The 22,035-nt window shown below is 41.7% G+C and overlaps 1 protein-coding gene across 1 annotated transcript in view; it reads right to left on the bottom strand.

The window, feature by feature from the left end:
- Nucleotides 1-21,234, bottom strand: part of TOX (thymocyte selection associated high mobility group box) — a 338,355-nt gene extending 317,121 nt beyond the window's left edge. The window contains exons 1-2 of the mRNA XM_062188463.1: nucleotides 21,189-21,234; nucleotides 20,852-20,987 (exon numbers count right to left, since the gene is read on the bottom strand). Coding sequence (XP_062044447.1) covers nucleotides 20,852-20,953 — 102 coding nt within the window. The 5' untranslated portion in view covers nucleotides 20,954-20,987; nucleotides 21,189-21,234. The remainder of the gene's footprint in view (nucleotides 1-20,851; nucleotides 20,988-21,188) is intronic.
- Nucleotides 21,235-22,035: the final 801 nt, after the last annotated feature.

The following is a 22,035-nucleotide window of genomic DNA, read 5'->3' as shown; positions in this document are numbered from 1 at the left end:
TCAGATGTTATAAAGCTTACCACTCTTGACACTACGGAGTTTACTTACTTAACTACTTAACAAATCAATGGACACCTCTAACTCCTTGGAGACCCTCATTTTAGAGAAGAAGAAAATGAGAATTCAGTAACTTGCCCCATACAATGTGGTTAGTTCTGTATTTAGCATCTAGATTCCATCTCTGTCTTCTTTCTACCACATCAAGTTACAAACAAGAACACTGAATGAATTGATTTCACTACCATCATGAATCATCAAAAACACATAAGAAGTTAGCTGAGAAAAAGACACCAAATGGTTTGGTTCCAAGTCAATTAATAATTTTGTTGTTTCAAAAAGGATACTGATCCATTTAAGCGTTTAGAAAAAAAAAGAAAACTATGCAATTGGTTGTCTGAATATTTGACATTATAGACGTTTAGGGATATACTTACTTGTAACATATTAGTGTTTGGTTTAAATCTAAGTTTTCAAACAGGAAGCAGTGACTCAATGTTGGCATTTAATGGTAGGAAACACATAATGTGATTATACTTTAGCTATTTCCTATTATTTTAGTTAAAATGGCCTACATTTATAAGGAATGGTCCAATATGTGGTTGTTCTTTTTTAAATACAATTTGGAGTGAAATAAAATGGTAATGAAAAAATTCATTAAGGAAGGTAAGAGACTGTACCACATGCCTCTTAAAAATCAACCAAAGCTCTTTTGGGATGACTCTCAAAGACCCTAATAACTGGCTTTCTCTCTTTTTTTTTTTAAAGAATATTTCTCTTTATAACGCCAAAGAAAGCTCCTTGATTTTGTTATTAAATGTAAATGTAGTCTATATTTGAATATATGACATTCCAGTTTCCATTAAAAGAAATGGAGTGGAGTTCCATCTTCTCCCCCATAAAATGCAATTATGGAGAATTGAAGAGCTTTTGAGTGAATTAGTTGAAGGAGAAAAATCTTAAACAATCTCTTTCAGGAAAGAGGAGCTCTAACACTGGGTGACATCGTAATTCTCAGGTTGTTTCAAACACAAACACATACGTTGAAGACTGTGGTGTTTTTACTTTTCATTCCCTTTGACAAAGATCACAAATAGAGATCCAACATCCTAAAACACACGGGCCTAATTCTGCAAGCTGTTATAATGAAGTCTTTTGAATTATTATAAATGCTCGAACATTAAAAATTCATCAGCAAGGAGAGAGAGGTGCTTTCTATTTGTGGTGTTCTGAATTTAAACACAACCCGCTAAGAATGGCTGATTGTCCCGAGGAAGCGCCGCTGACAGCCATCAGCAGATGTGTGCAAATGGGGTATGGAAAAGGTAATAAGAGCTTCAGGAGTATATTTCCGCCCATATAATAAAGTAATTGTGAAAGTGTAATTGCAGTCTGGCTCCATACCATATTAGGGTAAGGAATGAGATGGTAAGAAAATATGAGATTCACAGGATTACTTTATAAGCCATTTCTGCAGTGACTGGCCCCCAGAATATGTAGCATTTTGCCAGAAAAACAATTTTAAAATGTGCAGTGATGTTTACCTTTAGAGAGCCATTATGATGAACCTGAACAAAATTAACTCTGACTATTTTACCACCCTAAAAATATCCTCAACTTATGAACGGCTTCAGATATGAAATGGTTTCAAATAATGTTAAACAACTGACTTCAGCCCACCAAAGCATTAAGAAGGGGTTGAGCATAAGCCTCATTGTGTATTTTTCAATGATAACTAAATCTAACTTTCACAGATTTAAATATTTGTATGATTAACACTTCAATTTTTAAAAATGCATTCCTTTCTCTACTTCATAAACAATCACTATAGGCTTAAGCTACATGCTATCAGTTGCTCCCAAAGCAAGACTAGACAAAAGGCAAGGCATGTGGATCCTACTCTCAGACACACTATCTACAAATAAGTGAGGGAAAAAGGACCAAGAAAGTGGACACGAGAGCGAGCACGGGGATGTGCAAAGCTTCATAGGAATACGGTTGGGTCAAATACTCAAGTTGTCTATTTGACTCTCAGTTCTAAAATTATTAACTCAGCAAGTGCATATACAAGGGGTCCTAGAAAAGCTCATGAAAAATGCATATCATTAAAAACTTATGGATGCATGTCAAAATCTTCTGCACCAAAATTAAAGTGATTTTTAAAGATATTTTCTTCAATTTTTAAAATATATCTATAGAACAGATAGAGAAAGATGGAACCTCTTTACTAGATCACACCCCAAATGCCTGCAATGACTGGGACTGGGCCAGGCCAAAGCAAGAAGGTTAAAACTCAATCCAGGTCTCCCAGCTGGGTGGCCAGGACCTAAGTACTTGAGCCATCTCCTGCTGCCATTTAGCATGCACATAATCAGGAGCCAGAGGTGGGTTTTGAACTCAGGCACTTTAATGTGGGCCACGGGCATCTTAATTGAAGTCTTAAACCACAGGCCAAATGCCTGCCCAATAAATTAATATTCTAATTTCATTTTTCCATGGAATTTTTGAAGGTAGCATTGCTCTTGCCACACAGTAACCACTCAGAATATATTTAATGAATAACCAATGAAGTCATATGCTGCATACCAATATTTGGGTCAATGACAGACCACACATACAAGAGTGGGTCCATAAAACTGTATCACTAAGTGACATGGTAGTCATCTTCAATTGTTAAGCATATTCTGTGGTGTTTGTAGAATGATGAAATCCCATGGACCCATTTTTCAGAACAGATTCCATCATTAAGTGATATATGACTATATTTATAAATATCACTGGGAACAGAATCTATGAGAGCCCAGAAGTCCACGCTCTAAGACCCGTAGACATATAGGCTATGGAATCCAATACAGAGAGTCTATTTGCCTTTGTCATTAGTGTTTTGTTCCACTTTTTGAGGGACAATTTGAATAAAGGTTTGTAAATTACATATATACTCTGTCACCCTTGGTCTTCCATTTCAGATAAAAATTCAAAATATATTAGGGATGAGAAAATTACCTTAATTTGGGTAAAGGCAAGATTTAAAATGTTTATCTGTCTAAACTGGGTTTCAAGAAGAAAAATAAAAGTCTTGTCACTGAGATAGTATCTGCTCTTTACATATGCCTGACTGCTTACAAAGAACCTATTTCAAAAACAGATTCAGGCTTAAATGATGTAGGGTTGAGGTAAGGGGGTGAGATGTGAAGATGAGTCCAAACAAACCTCCTGATTGAATGGTGTCCTATGGACAGCAAGTAGATTGGCATTTTCTGTGAAGTCCTCTACAAACACACATGAAATCTATCCATGCCAACCATGGATGGGTTTGGGTCCATCAAAGTGCGTCCTAATGATGGAAAATACAGCAAAGGATACTGCTTGGAAACAGAAGTACACTACAGACAGACAAGGAGGGAGATGGGAGTGTTCTGGTAAAAGGCTTCTAAGAAAAGAATTCAAAGGAATCGTAAAGTCAAGTTATCTTAAAAGTATGTCTGCCTAGGGAGGGACAGAGGGACAGAGGAACCCATATTTCAACCAAGTGTAACGTTACAGTCTTCATTATGTCCTATCCCCCATGAACCTACCCCATTCCCAAATCTTAACCATATTTACTTGATTCTTCGGGGCTGGCACTGTGGCACAGTGGGCTAAAGCTGCAGCCTGCAGCGCCAGCATCCCATATGGGTGCCGGTTCGAGTCCCGGTTGCTCCACTTCCCATCCAGCTCTCTGCTGTGGCCTGGGAAAGCAGTGGAAGATGGCCCAAGTCCTTGGGCCCCAACGCCCATGTGGGAGACTCGGAAGAAGCTCCTGGCTCCTGGCTTCAGATCAGCTCAGCTCTGGCTGTTGCTGTCATTTGGAGAGTGAACCAGCGGATGGAAGACACCCCCCCCCCCCGTCTCTGTCTCTCTCTCTCTGGATCTACTTCTCACTGTAACTCTTTCAAATAAATAAAATCAGAAAAAAAAAAGAAAAGAAAGATAGAATCAACATTTACTTGATTCTTTATGATGTTTCCTTTTCTTGGATTTTTCCAAATCCTCAAGGTCAGGTTCTCTAATAGCTAACCATATCAACCATCTTGAATTGACCACGTTCTTCCATCCCTAAGCACCATCCGTTTGTGGCAAAAACTAAGGGATTTTTCTTTCCATTTCCACAAGGGATCTCTGATCGCCTTCCTCCTCACCACTGTCTCCCTTTAAAGCATAATATCACTCTGCCTGTAGCATCAGCAGCTAGTGGGCCCTAGCTAAATAGTCTTTCAGTTTAGACTAACATTAAATATTTTGTTGGGGTTTCTTTTCAATAGTAGGGAATTAGCAAAAGTCAGGGAAAGAATTAGAGTGAATAAAATGTTCCATTTTCTATGAAAGAAACACCCCAACAAAACTCCTTCAAGGCCTCCAATCTATTTTTTTTAATAATAATTACAAAGACCATTATGTAGTTTCATGATTCTCAAACTCTCACCCCTACACACAAAGAACCATGGGAAGGCAGTGATATTGCAGAATATCTTGATCTGTTTTCCCGGATGCAGAGTTGACTCAATTGTGATTTAGACTATCATATTTACAGTAAAACACACAAAGGCATGTTATGGGATATAATATGAAATCTACATATTTCTTAAAGATTAAGTGTTAACCTTTGAAGACTGGTGTAGATTGCAGAAGCACTTCAGATCCCCCAATAGCCCCTCAGGTATAAAGTCCCTATTACTCATTAGGGCACTTTGGTGGAAAATTTTGAGAACATTGCTATGTGAATCTTAGAAGGTTATGAGATACGTTCCAAGTGCTACTACAGAGACCTCTGAATATGCATGCACTGTTTCTCAGTATCTGTGGGGGAAGGGCTCTAGATATCCAGAGAAATCAAAATCCCAGGGTGCCCAAGTCCCTTAAATCAGTGTTCTACATTCCTAGGCTTGGTATCTGGAGAGTCAACCAACATCAGATCCAAAACAGATTTTCTCTGGCTGGTTGAATCTCGGGATGCAGAACTCATAGACACAGAGGCCTGACTGTTCCCCAAATTTACTAAGAATATGCATATTTATCACTGAGCAAGAAATTTCAGGAAAGCAATTCCTATTAGCTTCGGTAAATATTACACCAAATTAGAACAGATTGGAAGTTAACTCAGCAGGTGTACTTCTAAGACTATACATAAAGCATTCATATGGATGCTAATGACTGGCTTATCAAAGTAAAAAACAATCCAGAGGCAGATTACAACACTGTAGTCTGCTCTACAAAGTTGCATTTTAATGTGACTCAACCTTTTGGCTAAAGTAGCTTATAATTCATCTATAATTAGAAGTCATCAAAAAATAAATCTATACCCAATCATTCATTTTAACAGGTGACTGCCCCCAGGAAAGGCCTCTCTGGTACATTCTTATTGGGCATGAACATTAGCCCATTAACAATAAGCAATGTGAATTCCACTCAGACTTCCCCTAGTCTGTTCCCTATGATGGCAACAGTTGCTGTCCTAAAACACAGTCTTGGTCTTTTTGTTCTCCTTGCTCCTACAGTGCTCCTGGTTCTCCCAATGCCACTTATTCCAGTGAATCCTCTCTTGCCTTTACCACCACATCAGGTTCCTGCTCAGACAGCTAGCCCATGATGTCACACCTCCACCGAGTTCCTCATTTTCTGTTTTTTTGCAGCTGTCACTGGAGAGAACTTCTTACTCATGAATAATCAGCATTGATATGTGGTAGAGAGACTCAGAATTCTGTCACTCATTGTATTTCCAGTTTGGCTCAACTCAGGAAGGAGCAAGAACCAAACGTAAATGTTCAATGATGGTTAATCAATATGTAGGCCAGAAAGTGTGATTCATTGGTTATAATGTTCTACAGGGATACTAAATTCTTGCCTAGTTTTTTTCATAATACACACTTTCCATGAACTTTTTGAAAACTCCGTGTGCGTGCATGTCACCATTTTCTTGGTCAACCTGAACTTGCCTTTTAATTCCACTTTTTCCATGAACTTTCTGAACTACCCATGTACATGTGCTCACTTTATGCTGCTTCATGTGATTTTGAAAAAGAAATGAGAAGTCTGAAAAAAAGAAAATTCAAGAAACTGAGAATAACTTTCCCCTTCCTCACTGCCCGATTTTAAGGCCAGGTGAAATGCCATGCAGCCCAGGAAGCAATGGGGATTCCTCTAACTTCAGTTCATTCCTCTCCTTCTGTACTTCCAGCACCTTCACCGTAGATTCACATCCCATCAGTTATGCCACAGCTGCGTGGTGGTTCTGTGTGTTCCTCTCTTGATTAGCCACGTGGAGTCAGGGTCCAGATCTTACTCATTTCTGTTCCTCTCTCTACCCCCCATAACACTCAAAATAAGGCTCTGCACCCAGTTGGTATTCAGTAACTGCCTTTCGATTGCTAAAAATGAAATAAATGTGCCTTATTAATAAGCTCAATGCTTCTTAACAAGTGTATTCCAATTTTTAAAAGTCTACTTGTTAGGCTAAAATATTCTCATGTTATCCCTAGGCAAATATTTGTATGGGAACTGCATGGGAGCTACCTGAAAATAAGAACTTATAATGGAAACAGTGACACAGCCTTAAGTGAAGAAACTGAAATAGGAACTATTTTAATACTTTTACTGAAATGTTCTCTGCTTGATAAAGTTCATTACCAGAATATCATTTTTAAAAGTGAAATGCATTCAGCTGAGCACTTTTTTCATTTTGTAAATAGATTTTTTCCTTGCCTGAGCTCTCAGTATAAAGTACAAAATAGTCTTCCATAACATTAGAAAAATGTCACCCCATACGTAAAGCTGAATTTTTAAATGAAATAGATTTTTCTTCTTTAGCATTTTAAAGATACAGTAGTGCTTTCATATAGTGATCACCCTGTATTGCATATTGAGGTGGAACCAACAGCCTACAAATTGGGGGGTTCTAAAATATGTTGAGATAACATATTAGAGCTCAGAACAAAGTCAAGTCCCCATGGGATAGCCCAAGGCCATCCTTTCAACATTACTCCACTTATTATTACAGTTATATTTAAAATGATCCAGGCACTATTCTTTTCCTCAATTATTCAAAACAACATGGAGAAGTAGTTATGTGCTAAGTTTACAGCCCACCCATACAGCATATTCATTACAATGTTTTTTTTTTCTTCTGTTTTTATTGGAATATGTTCACAATAGGGCTGGGTCTACTGTAGTCAACATTGCCTTATCAAGAAAGTTTTCTTCCATTTTCAAATCTTCCAGTTATGAATTGGGTTCAGACAACTCAACAAGACACATGGACTATCATCACCATTGCATCTTGGCCAAGAAGAGAGGGCAGAAAAGAATCTTTGATCCTTATGTTATCAACTGAAAAGTCATTTATCTAAGAAATAAACATGCAAATATTTATTAATGTCATTTTACAGTAAAAAAATCATGTCCTGACAATTTTTACCAAAATTCAAGTACAATTCCATGAATCTTCTAAGAAATATAACCTCTCTCCCCAAGACCCCAGGTCTTTTCTAAAGATTGCAGGCTACACACAAGCAATTGACTTCAGTAAACTTTTTCTCTGGCTTACATTTTCTCTTCTTTTTCAAAGTACTCTTTAGGAAAAAAGAAAGAAAGATAAACACACTTCGTATAGCAAGTGCCATTAGAAAAATATGTTCTGGCAGAGTTTTCCCAACTTGTAACTGAAAAGAATCTACATCATCCAAGTATACTATAAGTGAAGAGAGTAAAAGAGAGAAATCTCAAAATGGATTTTTGTTCCACTTTTAAACTCTGAGGCAAAGGGAACACAAGTGTTTCACTTCAGAAATGAATAAGGAATGACTTTGGTACACACACACCTTTCTCTTTTTGGAAAAATTGCACATAAAAGAGCATTTTTTGGCACGGCTGACCTGCACAGATATGGAGCTAAGCAGAGTCATGAATTCACTCACTCTGATATGCACACATGATACGCAATTAAAATCTCCATTCACATTCCTGCCGGGTTGTCAATCATGAGGAAAGCCTTTTTGACAACATTCAGCGAAGCGTACCAACTAACCGCTCAACAGGAACTTAAACAGTAACAGCTTTTGTTACTAGCAAGAACGATTTTTTTTTAAACCAAGATTGGGTTCAGTTTCTAAGAAATCATTATGCTCTGAAGTTTAGGGTCTTTCATCAAAAATGAAAATGTGTCAAAAAGATTTTGTATGGCAAGATACATGATGTCATACCTAGAAAATACGAGATATGTAAAAAATTCTAACCTTTCCAACCAAGGTGGAGGGGGTAGTCTTTTCAACTTTTTCCTGTTTAGAACAATGAACAATGATCTTATAAAGCAGTCTGCTATGCAGAAACCTGACATTTCTGATTCTTTCTGAAGTTTTTCACTGGAATCTTCAAACTTTTAAGCTAGATCTGGACTCTAAACTCGCTTGCAAAGTGACCAATTTATAAACCAATGGGAGAGGGACTATTTTAGTCACAAAAAAGCATATGTAGCATGTTAGAAATATTGCATGCATCAGACCTTTCAATTTATGGCACTCTACAGAAAATATTATGCACATAAATTCTTTCCAGATGAACCCAGAAGGTACTCTGCTCATAACTTAGTTTCTGTTGAGCATCTAATCAAAGACTGTGCCCTTCATAATAGCGTATTAGTGTGCTTGAAAGCCATAAATCCATAAAAACAGGGCCCAGTGAAATTGAATACAGGATGCTTGTTAATCTGCTGCTGTGTCTGTTTTGAGCAACTAACCTTGGATTACAAATTTGAAACAAGTTAATACTATCAGATATTGAAATATTTGTCTTCTTACTTATCATGCTCTGTAACTGAGAGAGCAGATGCACCCTGACCATTAACAGTCATGACAAATTGCCTTGCTAATGAACGTTACACACTGCAAGTGCCATAACTGATTAAACTACAATTTCCCACTACCAGATAGAGAGAGAGTTGGGGACTCCAGCAGTGGGTGACTCTGATATTCTGCCAACAGGCCTTCAGGGCACAGTGCGATATTTAGAGCAACACTCTGAATTCCATATGAACATATTCTGAAAGCCTATGTGTATACAACAGGTTTTTAAAGCACATTAGATAAAACAGCTTAGGTTGGAGCTGATGAGCCATGAAAAATAGATGTGTTTTAACTATTTGTTATCCTTGCAAGTGTATGTTAAAGAATATTCTCTGATGCAGGTTTCTCCGCTCTCTTTCCTTCCCTTTCCCGCCCCAAAACATTGCGTGTGCTTTGCATTTCACATAAAATCTTTCTTTTGTCAGTTCCTTTGTTGGTGCAAAATTGGCAGCAGTTCAAATTCAAAGTACTCCTATTCATTTACTGACCAATGTCATTGTAGTTCACATCAGCCAGAGAGCTAAGCTCTAAAAAACATAAAAGACTTGCTTCACCACTGACGAATAATGTGTACATTTTTACAGAGCTTAAACCTTAATGCTTTCCCTGCAACGAACAATACAGTATATCTTATCATTCCTTTTTCACAAGCAGGCAGCTGCTGAAACGCTTGCCACTTCAAAATATCAATTGCTTGCCAGAGTTGTCCTCAACACCCCCTGTCAAACTCATGTATATTGTGCAATGAAAATGGTGCAGGGCTGAAAGCTAGAAATTGTGTCAAATTCTGCTGTAAGGGTATGATGTGCAAAGAACAATGTATGACAACCGTAGAGACTACAAACAATGGCACTGATGCCAGGGACTTCATAGATCACAACTGTGCCTGTACATATTTTATTGTAGGCATTATATATTTAAAGCATGACAAATGTACCATTGTACATTATGTGCAACACAAATAGAAGCTCCTCCCACTAGTTCGCCTTTTGCATTTCTCTTGATGATGGGAACACAGTGGAGTTTCATTTCTTATTCTTCTCTTAAAACATTTAAGCTTCCCAAATCATACAGGGGGGCGGGGAAACCCACACACCAGGTTATCAAAATGAGTAAGAGAAAACAGAAGACAATAACACAAGCTGAGAAAATGAGATCTTGTTCACTTAACATTTGGGCTTCTCTCTGAGGACACAAAAGCAAGGATTTACCTTAAACACTAACTGATGCTATGAAGAGAACTGCGCTATCACTCTGCCTATAAATTGTTGTCTACCTAATTTTAATGCAGATAAGTGCTGGCTTATTGATTTGCACGATTTTCCAGCAAAATGGAAATCCCACATGAATATGTTCTTTGTGTGCAGAAAATATGGCTTAAGAAGCTTTTACTATTATTGCTTTGCTATGCCAAAAGAACAATTAAGAAAATAATATTTCACCACTGTATCAGGTCCCTAAACTCACACTGATTAACTCCTGTTTAGATTTTAAATATCCCTTCTCATTTCCTGATTCTCTCTGCTTACTTTAAATGACACTGCTTGCTGAAAAGTTTTTTCTTCTAAACAGTTCCTTAAACAACATGCAAAATCTGAAAATACTCTCACTTTGGTACACACCTACTTAATTACAAAGGGGCTCAGGGCTATAACAGCCTGACACTAATTCAGTCAATGACTGTGGAAATGGAAACATGTTTATGGGAGAAGATTAGTATGAATATATATTAATCACTCCTACGACCTAGCTTAGGTTACAAAACCTTTATCACACAAGTAGCTTGGAGTGGAATTAGCTGACTGGAGGCTAAGGGAAATGAACAGACATGCTTTGAAGGTGTTAATAAATATTTTGGAAAGAGAATAGGTGGTTGAGGTGCTTGGGGGTGCTGACCTTTGCTGTGTTGATTAGTGGGACAATGATGCATTATTAACACACAGCAGCTGTACCTGCACTGCTGCCATGAATATAATAGCCTTTTATAGCCATCAGGGGAGTGAGGTAGGAGGCCTTTATTAACCACTAGACATGATTAGCACATTATGTGAACTTTAGTAGGCAAATTATCTCTTATTGAAATATAATGTTGGTTGTAACTAATTGTAAACATGATTTTTAGAACTTCTCAGTGAAAAACTCAAATGTTTTACTACCACTCAGCTCATTATTGGCTGGTAATCTACCAAGAAAACATGTTCTACTGGGGGAAGTACTTATAGGAGCTGATTCTCCAAAGGCAGATTGTGTCACAGAAGTCTGACTTGAAAATTATGCAGCATTACAAGTTCAGGGACATTAGCATACATGCAAACTTTCTCTCCTTAATGAAGTAAAACTGCTCATGAACTAGAAAAGCTGCTTGGGGATTTTTCTTTCTTTTTATTTCTTTAAGCAGTTCTTAAAAGATTAGTTTTGCAGTAAATTTTTGAGAGTTACCTTGAAAAATAACAGCATAATTTATTTCAAAAAGCTTAATTTTGGAAGAGGAAAGATTATCCCATTAGCCTTAGTAACTGAACGTAGCTCTAAGAGTCCATTATGAACAGTCTTTTATGCCCCAGCAGAAAGTCATTAACATAAAATAAATCATTAGCTTTGATATTAAGCTTCTACTATCTGCAGGTTTCTATGATTAATGTCCATGACTGCATCTGCCAAATGATAAAATATACTTTTTGTTGAAAGGTTATTCTGCCTCTTTATTATTAACATTTCTCTTTATACAATTGTTACTGGCATTTTAGGCTGAGGGGGTATTGGCATAGAAAGGAAGTGCTGGTTTTTACAGTGGTATAAAGATGCCAATGGATACAACTTTGCCCATCATTTTTTAAATTAACCATTTAATTAAGTTAAAAGATATAAGGAAATCAGGCAGCTCACAGATACTCTTTCAAGGTAACTGGGCTATCTAAAGACCTGGTTGGCCCATTCATCCATTAACCATGCACAGAAGGTACAGACAGTCAAGTTTGCGACCCCAAAATGAGGAAGCACACACAGGGCATTTCTCCCTGGAGCAGTTATCCTTAACTTTTATCTTATCTTCTTACACTGCAAAACAGGCAACAGCATCTCTCCTTAGGTGCATGGACTCTCATGTAGAGATGGAAAAGGAGGCCCCCTGGGGGGCTTATCCGTATATGAAAGAGAACGAGATAACACAGGATACCGACACATCCCCCATTTTCCCAAATTCACCTTTGACCCCCTGCAAAGGTTATCTCTTTCACTTCTATCCTGAAAGAATCACTAGTCTACAACTTTTGAAAACACTTTTATTCTACTAGGTTAGCAGAAATAGAAGCAATGAGCTCAGAGTACAGGATTTTGCTAAGATCTACCATTCTTTGAATTTCTGAACCCCTTTCACCACAGGATTTCAAAATAATTTACCTCTGTTGACTCCTTAATTCTCGTAAGGCTTCCTTGATACAAATATAAATGATATTCTCTACTGGATACATGAAAGGTTGGGACACAGACGGATGAAAGGGTTTAGTGTCAGAACTTTGATCAGACATGGAACAACCGGGGCCTTCTCAAGAACATGGGAACAGAAGGGGCAGGGAATCCCATCCTCCCGTGATAAGGTTTACTTAGTTTCGGGAGTAAGTCAACACAGGTTTAAGGGCCCTTGGGTTTTATCTGAAATCTTCAACAGAACTGAGTCTTTTCTCGAGAAGGGCCTACAGTTTTCCTCAGAATGACCTAGTTCTTTGCTCTTGCTTGATTATAACATGTCCAATTAAGGCCCAGGCATTCTGGAAAGCATCTACTTCTGTGAAAGTGGGCTATGTTTCTTCAACGGGAGGGGTGAGCAGGCATCCTTGGTAGCCATGATTTCCTGCATTGCCATGGCGGTCCATATGGATGGCATGTGCCATTAGCATACATTCTCCAGGCATTTATGGCCACAAATATAGTTGGGAAATATTGAGAAATACAGAAATACCACACACATCTTCACATACACACAGATGCCCAAATATACACACACACACACACAATTTCTCTGACCAGGTATGGCCCTGAGAGTGACATCCAAGACTTTAATCAAAAGGCATCTTCTGCTGATATTGGCACTCCTATGAATAAGACACAAATAACTTGGAAGTCCCCATGTAACTCAGAATACGCAATATTTTCTTGTCCACTAACCAAGTTTCTTATAAAACAACCATGGCTTTCATTTAATTAGAAGTATTTTCAAGACAGTTTTCTAAAAGAACATAACACAAGAATGACAACAGTAAATATTTTTGGTGAAAGCAGAATCATTGGATATTATCAAATGAAAAAAATGGACAAAAATCATTGATAATGACCTAGGTTCACGACCTTTGGCACACCAAGTATATTAATAATGAATTTTCATGAGTGAAATAGAGCCATATAGATGGCTTTAAAAGTTAACTTCAGAGGCTGACATTGCAGCATAGAGGGTGAGGCAGCCGCCTATGACGCCAACATCTCATATGGGCACTGGTTCAAGTCCTGGCTGTACTACTTTCAATCCAGCTCTCTGCTAGTGCTCCTGGGAAATCAGCAGACAATGGCCCAAATCCTTGGTCCCCTGCATCCATGTGAGAGATAAGCAAGAAGCTCCTGGCTCCTGACTTTGGCCTGGCACAACTCTGGCCATTGCAACCATTTGGGGAATGAACCAACAGATATACGATCTCTCTCTCTCCCTCTCTCTCTCTCTGTAACTCTGTTTTCAAATAAATAAATCTTTGTAAAAAAAAAAAAAAACAACAAAACTCAAACTTTTCCATCAAGTAAGGTAAAGTTGCGATAGATCAAACTAAAGAGATCTGGAAAAACATCGATATCTTCTTTCACAAAAAAGCAGGAATTTCTTTCTGGCAATACCCTCTGTCTCATCTTTTCTATTGCACCATGAACATACAAGCTCAGAGCAATATAATGTTCCCATTTTCAAAATGAATGCTATAGGGAGAAATATGTTATAACCAGGAAAAGCTCATTCAGGTTAATGTGAATTCCATGTCTCAGAGTATTATGGAAGAACTGCTATAATTAACAGTCTGTTGGCACTTCCATTATAAACCACATTTCTAAGCAGTTTATAACTCAACTGTTTTTAATGAGAAATCACTCTTCAGGATGAAACTTGGCATGCAGCTTTAAAACAAAAACAAAAACAAAAATTCAAATTCATTAGGGCAGATGTAAGCTGCATCAGCTTGGCGCTCTGGTCTCCTAGCAGACAGCCTGTTTAACATAGTTCACTATCAACCAAGGGGGACCACAGGCTACCGATTCAGAAAAGATTACATGCGAAGGAAAAGATCTATTGAAAATATACTGGAGCAAGCATTTGGCATAGTAGTAAAGAAGCAGCTTGGGACACTGCATCCCACCCATATCACACTGCCTGGGTTCGAGTCCTGGCTCTACTCCTGGTTCCAGCTTCCTGCTAATGTACAGCCTCAGAGGCAGCAGGTGATGGCTCATGTACTTGCATCTCTCCCACCCATATGGGAGATCTGGATTGAGTTCACAGTGCCTGGCTTTGGCCTGGCCCAAACCCAGCTGATTTTGTGGTGTGGATATCTGGGGAGTAAATAAGCAGATGGGACTCTCTCTCTGTCTCTCTATCTCTCTCTCTCTCAAATTCTCAAATTGCCTTTAAAATACAAAACAATAATATAAATTTAAGAAAAAAAGAAATAGACAACTCCAAAGTGGAAGTAAATGAAAGGAAAAATAGTATCTTTAAAGTTGGTAAAATTTACACTTTGTAAACATGGATTTTAAACAAACAAGGGAGAATTTTAAGTATTTAAGTGCTTCAGTGGAAGCATCTTGCAGGCAGCAACAATGGTTATGATCATCAGGGCCACAGCATTTAATAACTATAGTGTTCCACAGTCTTTGGGTCTCTGGAAAGTATAAATTTTAGGTGCTTAAAATTGGGTGCACAACATATAAGTTTAACTCAAAACAACAGTTGATATTATTTTGAGGATGTAATGTTAATAACGTGTAATCAACTGATGACAACTACATTTTCCAATCTTTGAGATGTAAGAGAAACATTCTACCTTAGTACTTCCCAGAAATCTTCAGATTTACATTTGGATAGCTACAGCATAGGGTATTAAGTGACCTGAATTTAACTAGTTCAATACTTTCTGCATGGCCAATTATCCTCATTTTAGTTACGATTGTTTATTCTAGTGAGAATGCACAAGCAAGCCAGTTTGTGTACTCTCTGTAAGTATAACCCACCTTGCTTACTGTATGCCAACAAAGTGTCCCAATTTCATTGCCATACGATTCTGCCATCCAGATAAAATTTTTTGAATGAAGAATGTTTAAGGAGCTTGTCCCTGAGTTCTAAATACACTCTATAAGTTGGGGGGCTCAGTGGGGAGACCATGGTTCTGAAATAGCTGCCAGGGTATTTGTCCTCTTCTCCACATATCTAAGTTTCCTTGATCTAATATTGTAGGGCTCTATGACAGTCATTCCCATAGTGGGATGGGGGAAGAAGAGCATCATCCAGGATCTTAACAAGGGAAAATGGGCCTGAGGGTTGGGAGATTGCAAGGAACCAGAAACCAGGATAAGATGACTAGAAGAACAAGAGGGAATGGGAGTACTCTAAGGGCGATGGTGAGCAGACATGGGAGCTTGGCAGCCACGACAATGGCAAGAGGAGCACCTGGGGAGGGGAAGGAGAGTGAAGATCAGAAGGTTTAGACCTCTTAGTTTCAAGGAGGAAGAGTGAGGAGGAGAGTAGCAAGGGTAAGGGTGCCCAAGGAGTAGAGGTAGTTGTAGAAGGACATGGAGGTGTGAAGCCCCATGCACACAGAAAGACAGACTACTGAACACTGACTTCAGTCAGCAGAAGGAAGGATCCCAAGTAATTGGAGATATAGCCCCAGTCTTTCCAATTTTTTATTGTCCTAGCAAAGCATTGCAAAGTGCTGGAATAAATCATCCAAGGTTCTAGATCCCAACAATCCCACCCCCAGTTGTCCAGGCTCTCCTTTTCTTTGAGTCCATCACACACACACGCACACACACACAAACACACGCAAGTATGACTACCAAAATTTGTCCTATACACTAAAGCCAACATTAAAGACCCAGATGGGGACTCAGGAGGCCACTGTAACACTTGGAAATTTCCTGACTTCTTTTGTTTCTAGTACTTTTATTTCTTTCCATTGTTCTTGACTCCCTTGCAATCACATTATTCAGAAACAAATCTATAATAAACACTCAATTAGATTTTTAATATTAGTTACACTTTTCTAACTAAGCAAAATGTCAAATTTCTCCTTAATATCATCACTCAGTAACTTTTAAAATACATGATAAACTGTGAGAATACTAAACCACATATGCTATGTTAAAAATAACATCAGATCTCTCCAAAGCTTAAAACTATACATTTTTTTTTGCATAGATGTTGAAAATTAGAATGTGTGACACCAAATTGTCCCAGAAAATCAAGACAGCTACATTTAGGGGTTTTATATGATATCTGCTTTAGTGGCCAAAGACATATGCTCTTTCTGACCTATAAATTTATTTAAAGCTTTCAAACCTGTGGAACGTGTCAGCTAATAAAACTCCCAGGGGAGTTTTAATCATATAAATGATGTAGAAGTGATTAAGTATGAATTTCCCAAAGTCTTGGAAGCTATGGAGGGTTACAGAGGTGGATAGAGAACTAATCAAGCATGATGCTCTAAATTGCTTATAACCCGCCCCCTTCCTCTCCACCTCCTACTTTCCCCCCTTCTCCCAACTTCTTCCTTTTTTTTACATTTATTAATCAAAATAGTAATGACTCCATCTTAATGAGCTTGCAAGTCCTGCGTTTTAGATATGATGAGTTTTGCCACATTAAAGTACAATGCATAATGCACTCTGAATCGGCTGAAAGAAGAGTCTGCAGAGACCACAATGAATCTTGCTTTTCTCAAAAGTTATCAAATGTCCAATGGTGGCTCTGCTGTTTACAAACACAGTTGATTACAAGTGGGCCCTCCCTCCTGTGTTTATGTGGGAAGAGTATGCACTGTCCTTCTTTATTTCAATGACAAAAGTCCAATATTGCAAATGGCTATTATTCTTGTCTCTGTTTATAACTGGTCTTAAGCATGGATTTGTGTTTTGGACTTCCTTGTTTCTAAATCCACCAAAGAAAGATGCAGGACATGATTCCACAAAAGCAACTGCTGAGAACAGTAAGGCCCATTATTCCCCCTCCCACTGTTGGCCGAGGTCAGCATCCCTGTCATTAGCCATGTCATAACATAATTGTATTACTACTCCTTATGTGGGCAGATACTGAGCAATAACTGAACACAGCACATCATCGTACAAAGGAAAAAGTGCCACGTCTTTGTCCTATTTTAGCATAAAATCAGTGAAAACAATCTTTAGAAATGACACTGTACTGAAAAACGGAAAGGGGCTGTTATTACTCTGTAGGTATATATTTAAACTGACGGTCTGACATCTTCAACTAGAACAAAAAATAGGACTACATTTTACTACTGAACTCCAATTGTGAGCTCATTTAATCCAATTTCTTTTGGTAACATTCGGTTCAATTAAGGGATACAATGTTACTTAAAATAGTCTAATTAGATGAAACTCCACTAGGATACCCATCTTTCAATGTCTGAAATATAATCACGCTTTAAGTTGTAAGAGGTGAACACTGTTCCCTCCAGCCTGTGTGTTTCTGTCCAGTCTGGGAGCTGCGCTGCTATTTCAAAGGCTGACCTATATACAGCACCATGCCATCCATTCTGGCTGTTTGTAAAAGAGATGCCTCGCACACTTGCCATCACCAACATCATTCGCATTGTCTCCACAGTGGGCTATGTAGAAATGGAGGTCAGTTTGCATAGTGATGTGTTCATAATGCAATGTGCTCTTACAGCAGAGCAATACTAGAATAAACTGTTTCCAAAAATGCCTCCTACGGAGTTTATTAACTGAAAAACATAAGTAGTGTTTTGGCAATCTATAGAGCAGCAGTACTGGAAAGTGTCTGCAGAACAAAACAATCACGTTTTAGTTTAGAAAAGCTTCAGGAAGTGGATATTCATTTTCTCGATTAGGGTCTCTTCTGACATGTGAAAAACATCATTGGGCAACTCTAGTTCCAGTTGCATGATACTGAAGCACTGTAAAATACTGGTTCCACAGGGATTTAGCACACCAACTTTAGGAAAGTGTTGACAGGTTTAAAATAAAGATAATTAGTAACTTATGATCTTATCACCCCATTTAAACAAATGGGCTGACAAAGTGACTGTTACTGGTGACAAACTACACTCTCATCGCACCTCTGAAGGAGACAACCTTTACTCTGCAGTCTTCTCCTTTGGGGAAGTCTGATGGGACTTCTTTCTACTCAGTGGAGATCCTGATTTCTTCCTCCGTCTTTTACAAACTTCTACCTTCCTCCAGTATTCCTGCAAATCCTCTTGAGTCATGGATGAAGTGAATGCTGGCTGAATACCGTCTAAGCTACTAAAACAGTGGGGCTGGCCAGAGATTTTTGTCCCCACGCTGATCATGATGGAATAGAAAACACAAGTGCCTGGGCTTTGTGGGTCCCAGAAACCTACTCAGGACATTTAATACAATCAGGGATCAGTGACAAATATATCTGATGGACTGCTACACACAGGGTTGGGCAGGAGAAGGGGGTCCCTGGAGAAACACTTCCATGAAGTCTTTTCCTACTATCAGAAGCATGTCTTATGACTTTGCATTTTTAAAAATCCATTATTCCCTGGGTAGTTAAATAGAAAGAAGACTTGCAACTAGTCTATAGAAAGGGTACCTAATTTGCATTTAAAAAGAACAGTTTGCTTCTTATACACTGGATGACTTAAAAGGAACTTCAATGAGCTAGTAAAGAAATTCTGAGGACTTTCTAAATTAATTTATTCAATTCACAGCACAATTCACTAAAATTATTTAAAGCGCTTAATTGGAAAATGATTTAATATATTGAAGTAATTCCTGATTTTCCAAGGCATTTAACTTTTAAATTAAATCTGACCCTACAATCACAAGAAATGACAAGTGAAATGTGTATCCCACTCATTAGCTTCTTTTTGGAGCCTAACATCACTGATAAACTTTACAAGATTTGTCCTGTTTCATTGCCAAAATGGTTTTGTAACTGCTATGGGTATCTTTTGCTCTCCAAGACAGGGCTGATTTTGTTAATAGCAGTAGTCACAGCATTCTTGTGATTAGCAGAATGAAAGGGAGCAAGCACACACTCCTTGTAAGTGAACGCAACACAGGTTGGAGGCTACAAGAAGTATGTTACCAGCAAACAATGCAACTTCACCGCACAAACTCCTGTCTGCGCTTGCCAAAGTTCTCCGTAGCTTTCCACTCGCCCCTCGCGGAAGGCTGCCAGTGTGATGGATGCCTTTCTGCCTTCCCTAGCACGAGATCTCCCTGTTTTCCAAGCCGCCCGAACACCACCGGCGCGAGGCACAGCCCAGTCCGCGGGTCGCACACGCGGCACTGCTCCGAGGCGCTGCTCGGCGGGGGGAATGTCTGTGGCTCACTTGGCTCACCGCTGTGTGAGAGCGTGCGCGTGTGTGTCCCGGCTGACCGAGACTCGAGGCTCGGAGCCCAGGGGCTAAGCACGCGAGCACGCTAAATACCTCTGTACGGCGGGGGACAAATAAATAAATAAATAAAAGCTGTTCGGGGATGACTCGTCACCAGGCCTGGCTTGGGAGTCTCAAGGATTCTTCCCGAGGAATTCACCGATGGGTCGGCCCCGCAAGTGCCTGCAGGGGCTGTGAGGATCAAGCGGGTTCATCCTCAGGCCCGGGCCGCGTTTCAGAGAAGTCAGTTTTCCGCGGCAGCCGTCATCCCCCGGGACGCTTAGACACGTCCAACAAGCCCAAGGCGGGGACATCGGTGGCCCCTTGGCTGCTCTGGGGGCCTGTCCCTCCTGCGTGTCTTCTCTCTCCAGGCTGAGAGTTAGAGAAGCCGGATGAGTATCCCCTCACGGTCTACCCCATGGTCCAGCCGAGCTCCGTAGCAACCCGGACCAGCGTTCCGTACTCCAGGTCACCGGCATGATCTGCCTGGCCCCGGGTCCCTAGCCGGGCCCCGGCTCCCGGGGTAAGCGGGCCGTGGGTACAGCACAGCCACTTCCATCCGGTGCTCAGTGCAGGAGCTACGGACCTGAGCACTACTCGCTCGCCCAGCCTGCAACAAACTTGCAATTTCTGCGCGCACCCCACAAACCGGTGCTGCTCCCCAAACCGTGATGCAGCTCGCCCGCTGCGCCCCAGCGGGCTGACCAGCGTCCGAACTCGGGGCTCTTATGCCCAGACCGGTCCCGAGAACACAAAAGAGTTGTGTGACAATTTTCACAGCGCGCGGGGAGGGGGGGAGGCGGGCAGCAGGGGACCCCCTCCCGGTGTCCCGGCACCCCGACTCTGGCTGTTCCCGGGCAACTCGAGCTGGGCAGAGAAGCGGCGCCGCGAGTCCCCAGCTTTCCGCGACAGGGAAGAGAGGCAGAGCGGGAACTGGGAAACACACAGAATTCTCTTACTCTGCCTCCGTTCCGGGACCCCAGACACACCCCCAAAGTATTCTGAGGCTTTCTGTTATTTATTTTTTTAACGCTCCCCAGTCAAACCTAGCCAGGGATCCTTAGTCGCGAACAGCAGGAAGGAAAAGAATCCGAGCAAATCGTGTCACTTTCCGTACCGTCGTGGTGATTGGCAAACCCCCGGAGCCGCTCTACAATATTTACTACCCGGGCGCACGCTGGGCTGCAGCGGACTGCGAGCCGAGCGCTCCCGGGACCGACCTCCGCCGCGTCGGCCCCGTCCGCCGCACCGGGCCCGTCCGCCGAGCCGGCCCCGCCGCCGCCGCCCCCCTCCCGGGACCGAGCAGCCAGAACACAGTGGAAACAAAAGCAGAGCGTTCACCTTGTTGCAATAGTAGGGGTCCAGGCAGGGAGAAGGTCCCAGACAGGGAGCGTCGGGCGCAGCGGCGGGCTGGGCTGGAGGTGGATAAAATCTTACGTCCATTTCACTCTCACATCAAGCAACTCCTTTTCTTTTCCTTTTTGAAAAAAAAAAAAAGTGTTCAGCAAAACAAGCTTAGACGGAACAGAGAGAGGTGTCTGGGCTCAGGAGTAAAAGAAACACCTTCCTTCCCTCACATCCGTTTGTGGTTTGTTTAAGAAGAAGAGGAGAAAAAAAAAAAAAAAAAAAAAAAGAGGGGGGAAAAGCGCTCAACTCTCCCCCAAGCCGCGGCGCGCACCCGTCGGCGCCGAGCGCGCAGCCTGCTCCGCCGCCGCCTCCCGGCCCCGCCGCCGCCGCCGCCGCCGCCGCCGCCGCCGCCGCCGCCGCTGCCGGGCAGGTAACTTCATGCGCTCATTGTCCCCCGCCCCGCCATCCCCGCCTCCCGCGCCCCGCGCCGCCCGGCACACGCGCGCGGGCTCTGGGTCCTGGGCGTTTTATTGGAGACTCTGAGTTGCTCTGCTTTGAGTTTATTTTCTCCACCTTGGAGGCCCGGGACTGGAGAGGGGGGCACTCCAGAGAGGGCCGGGGCAGGAGGGGGGCGAGCGCCCCAGGCCGGGCGGGGTGGGGAGCGCGCGGGACGCGGGCTGCTCGCGGCCCACAGGCTGCAGCTCGGGGCCGGAGCTGGAGGAGGGAAGGAGAGCACGGCCTGGCCGGGCGGAAGCGGCGGGACCCGGCGGAGCCTGCACGGTGCGGGAGCCTAGCTCCTCAGGGCCAGTGCGGTGCACACAAAGGGGCTGGCGTGTAGGAGCCACCGGCTGCCTCGGGGCACGGCGGGGAGCGCGCAGCGAGGGGGCGCTGTGGCACACCCCGACCCGCGGCCCCGCCCCCGGGCCCGCCCCGGCCCCACCCCACTCCCCTGCCCCCTTCGCGCCCCGCTCCGCCCCTTTCTCCGCACGCCCCCAAGTACTCCTGTAGCGTTTATCCCTAGCCCTGTCCCTGCACCCCACCCCTTAACCCCGTGGAGGTGGCTTCTTAGCTCAGCGCCGCTCCTGGGGGCCAGAGAACCCGCAGGGAGCGCGACCCCTGTGCGTGCTCTGCCTTGGCGACTGTCCGAGGGACGGCAGGCGACCGCAGGGCGAGGAGCT

This window comes from Lepus europaeus, chromosome 4 (genome assembly GCF_033115175.1).
Source record: "Lepus europaeus isolate LE1 chromosome 4, mLepTim1.pri, whole genome shotgun sequence".
Taxonomy (NCBI): Eukaryota; Metazoa; Chordata; class Mammalia; order Lagomorpha; family Leporidae; genus Lepus; species Lepus europaeus.
This window is presented reverse-complemented; position numbering and strand designations above follow the sequence as displayed.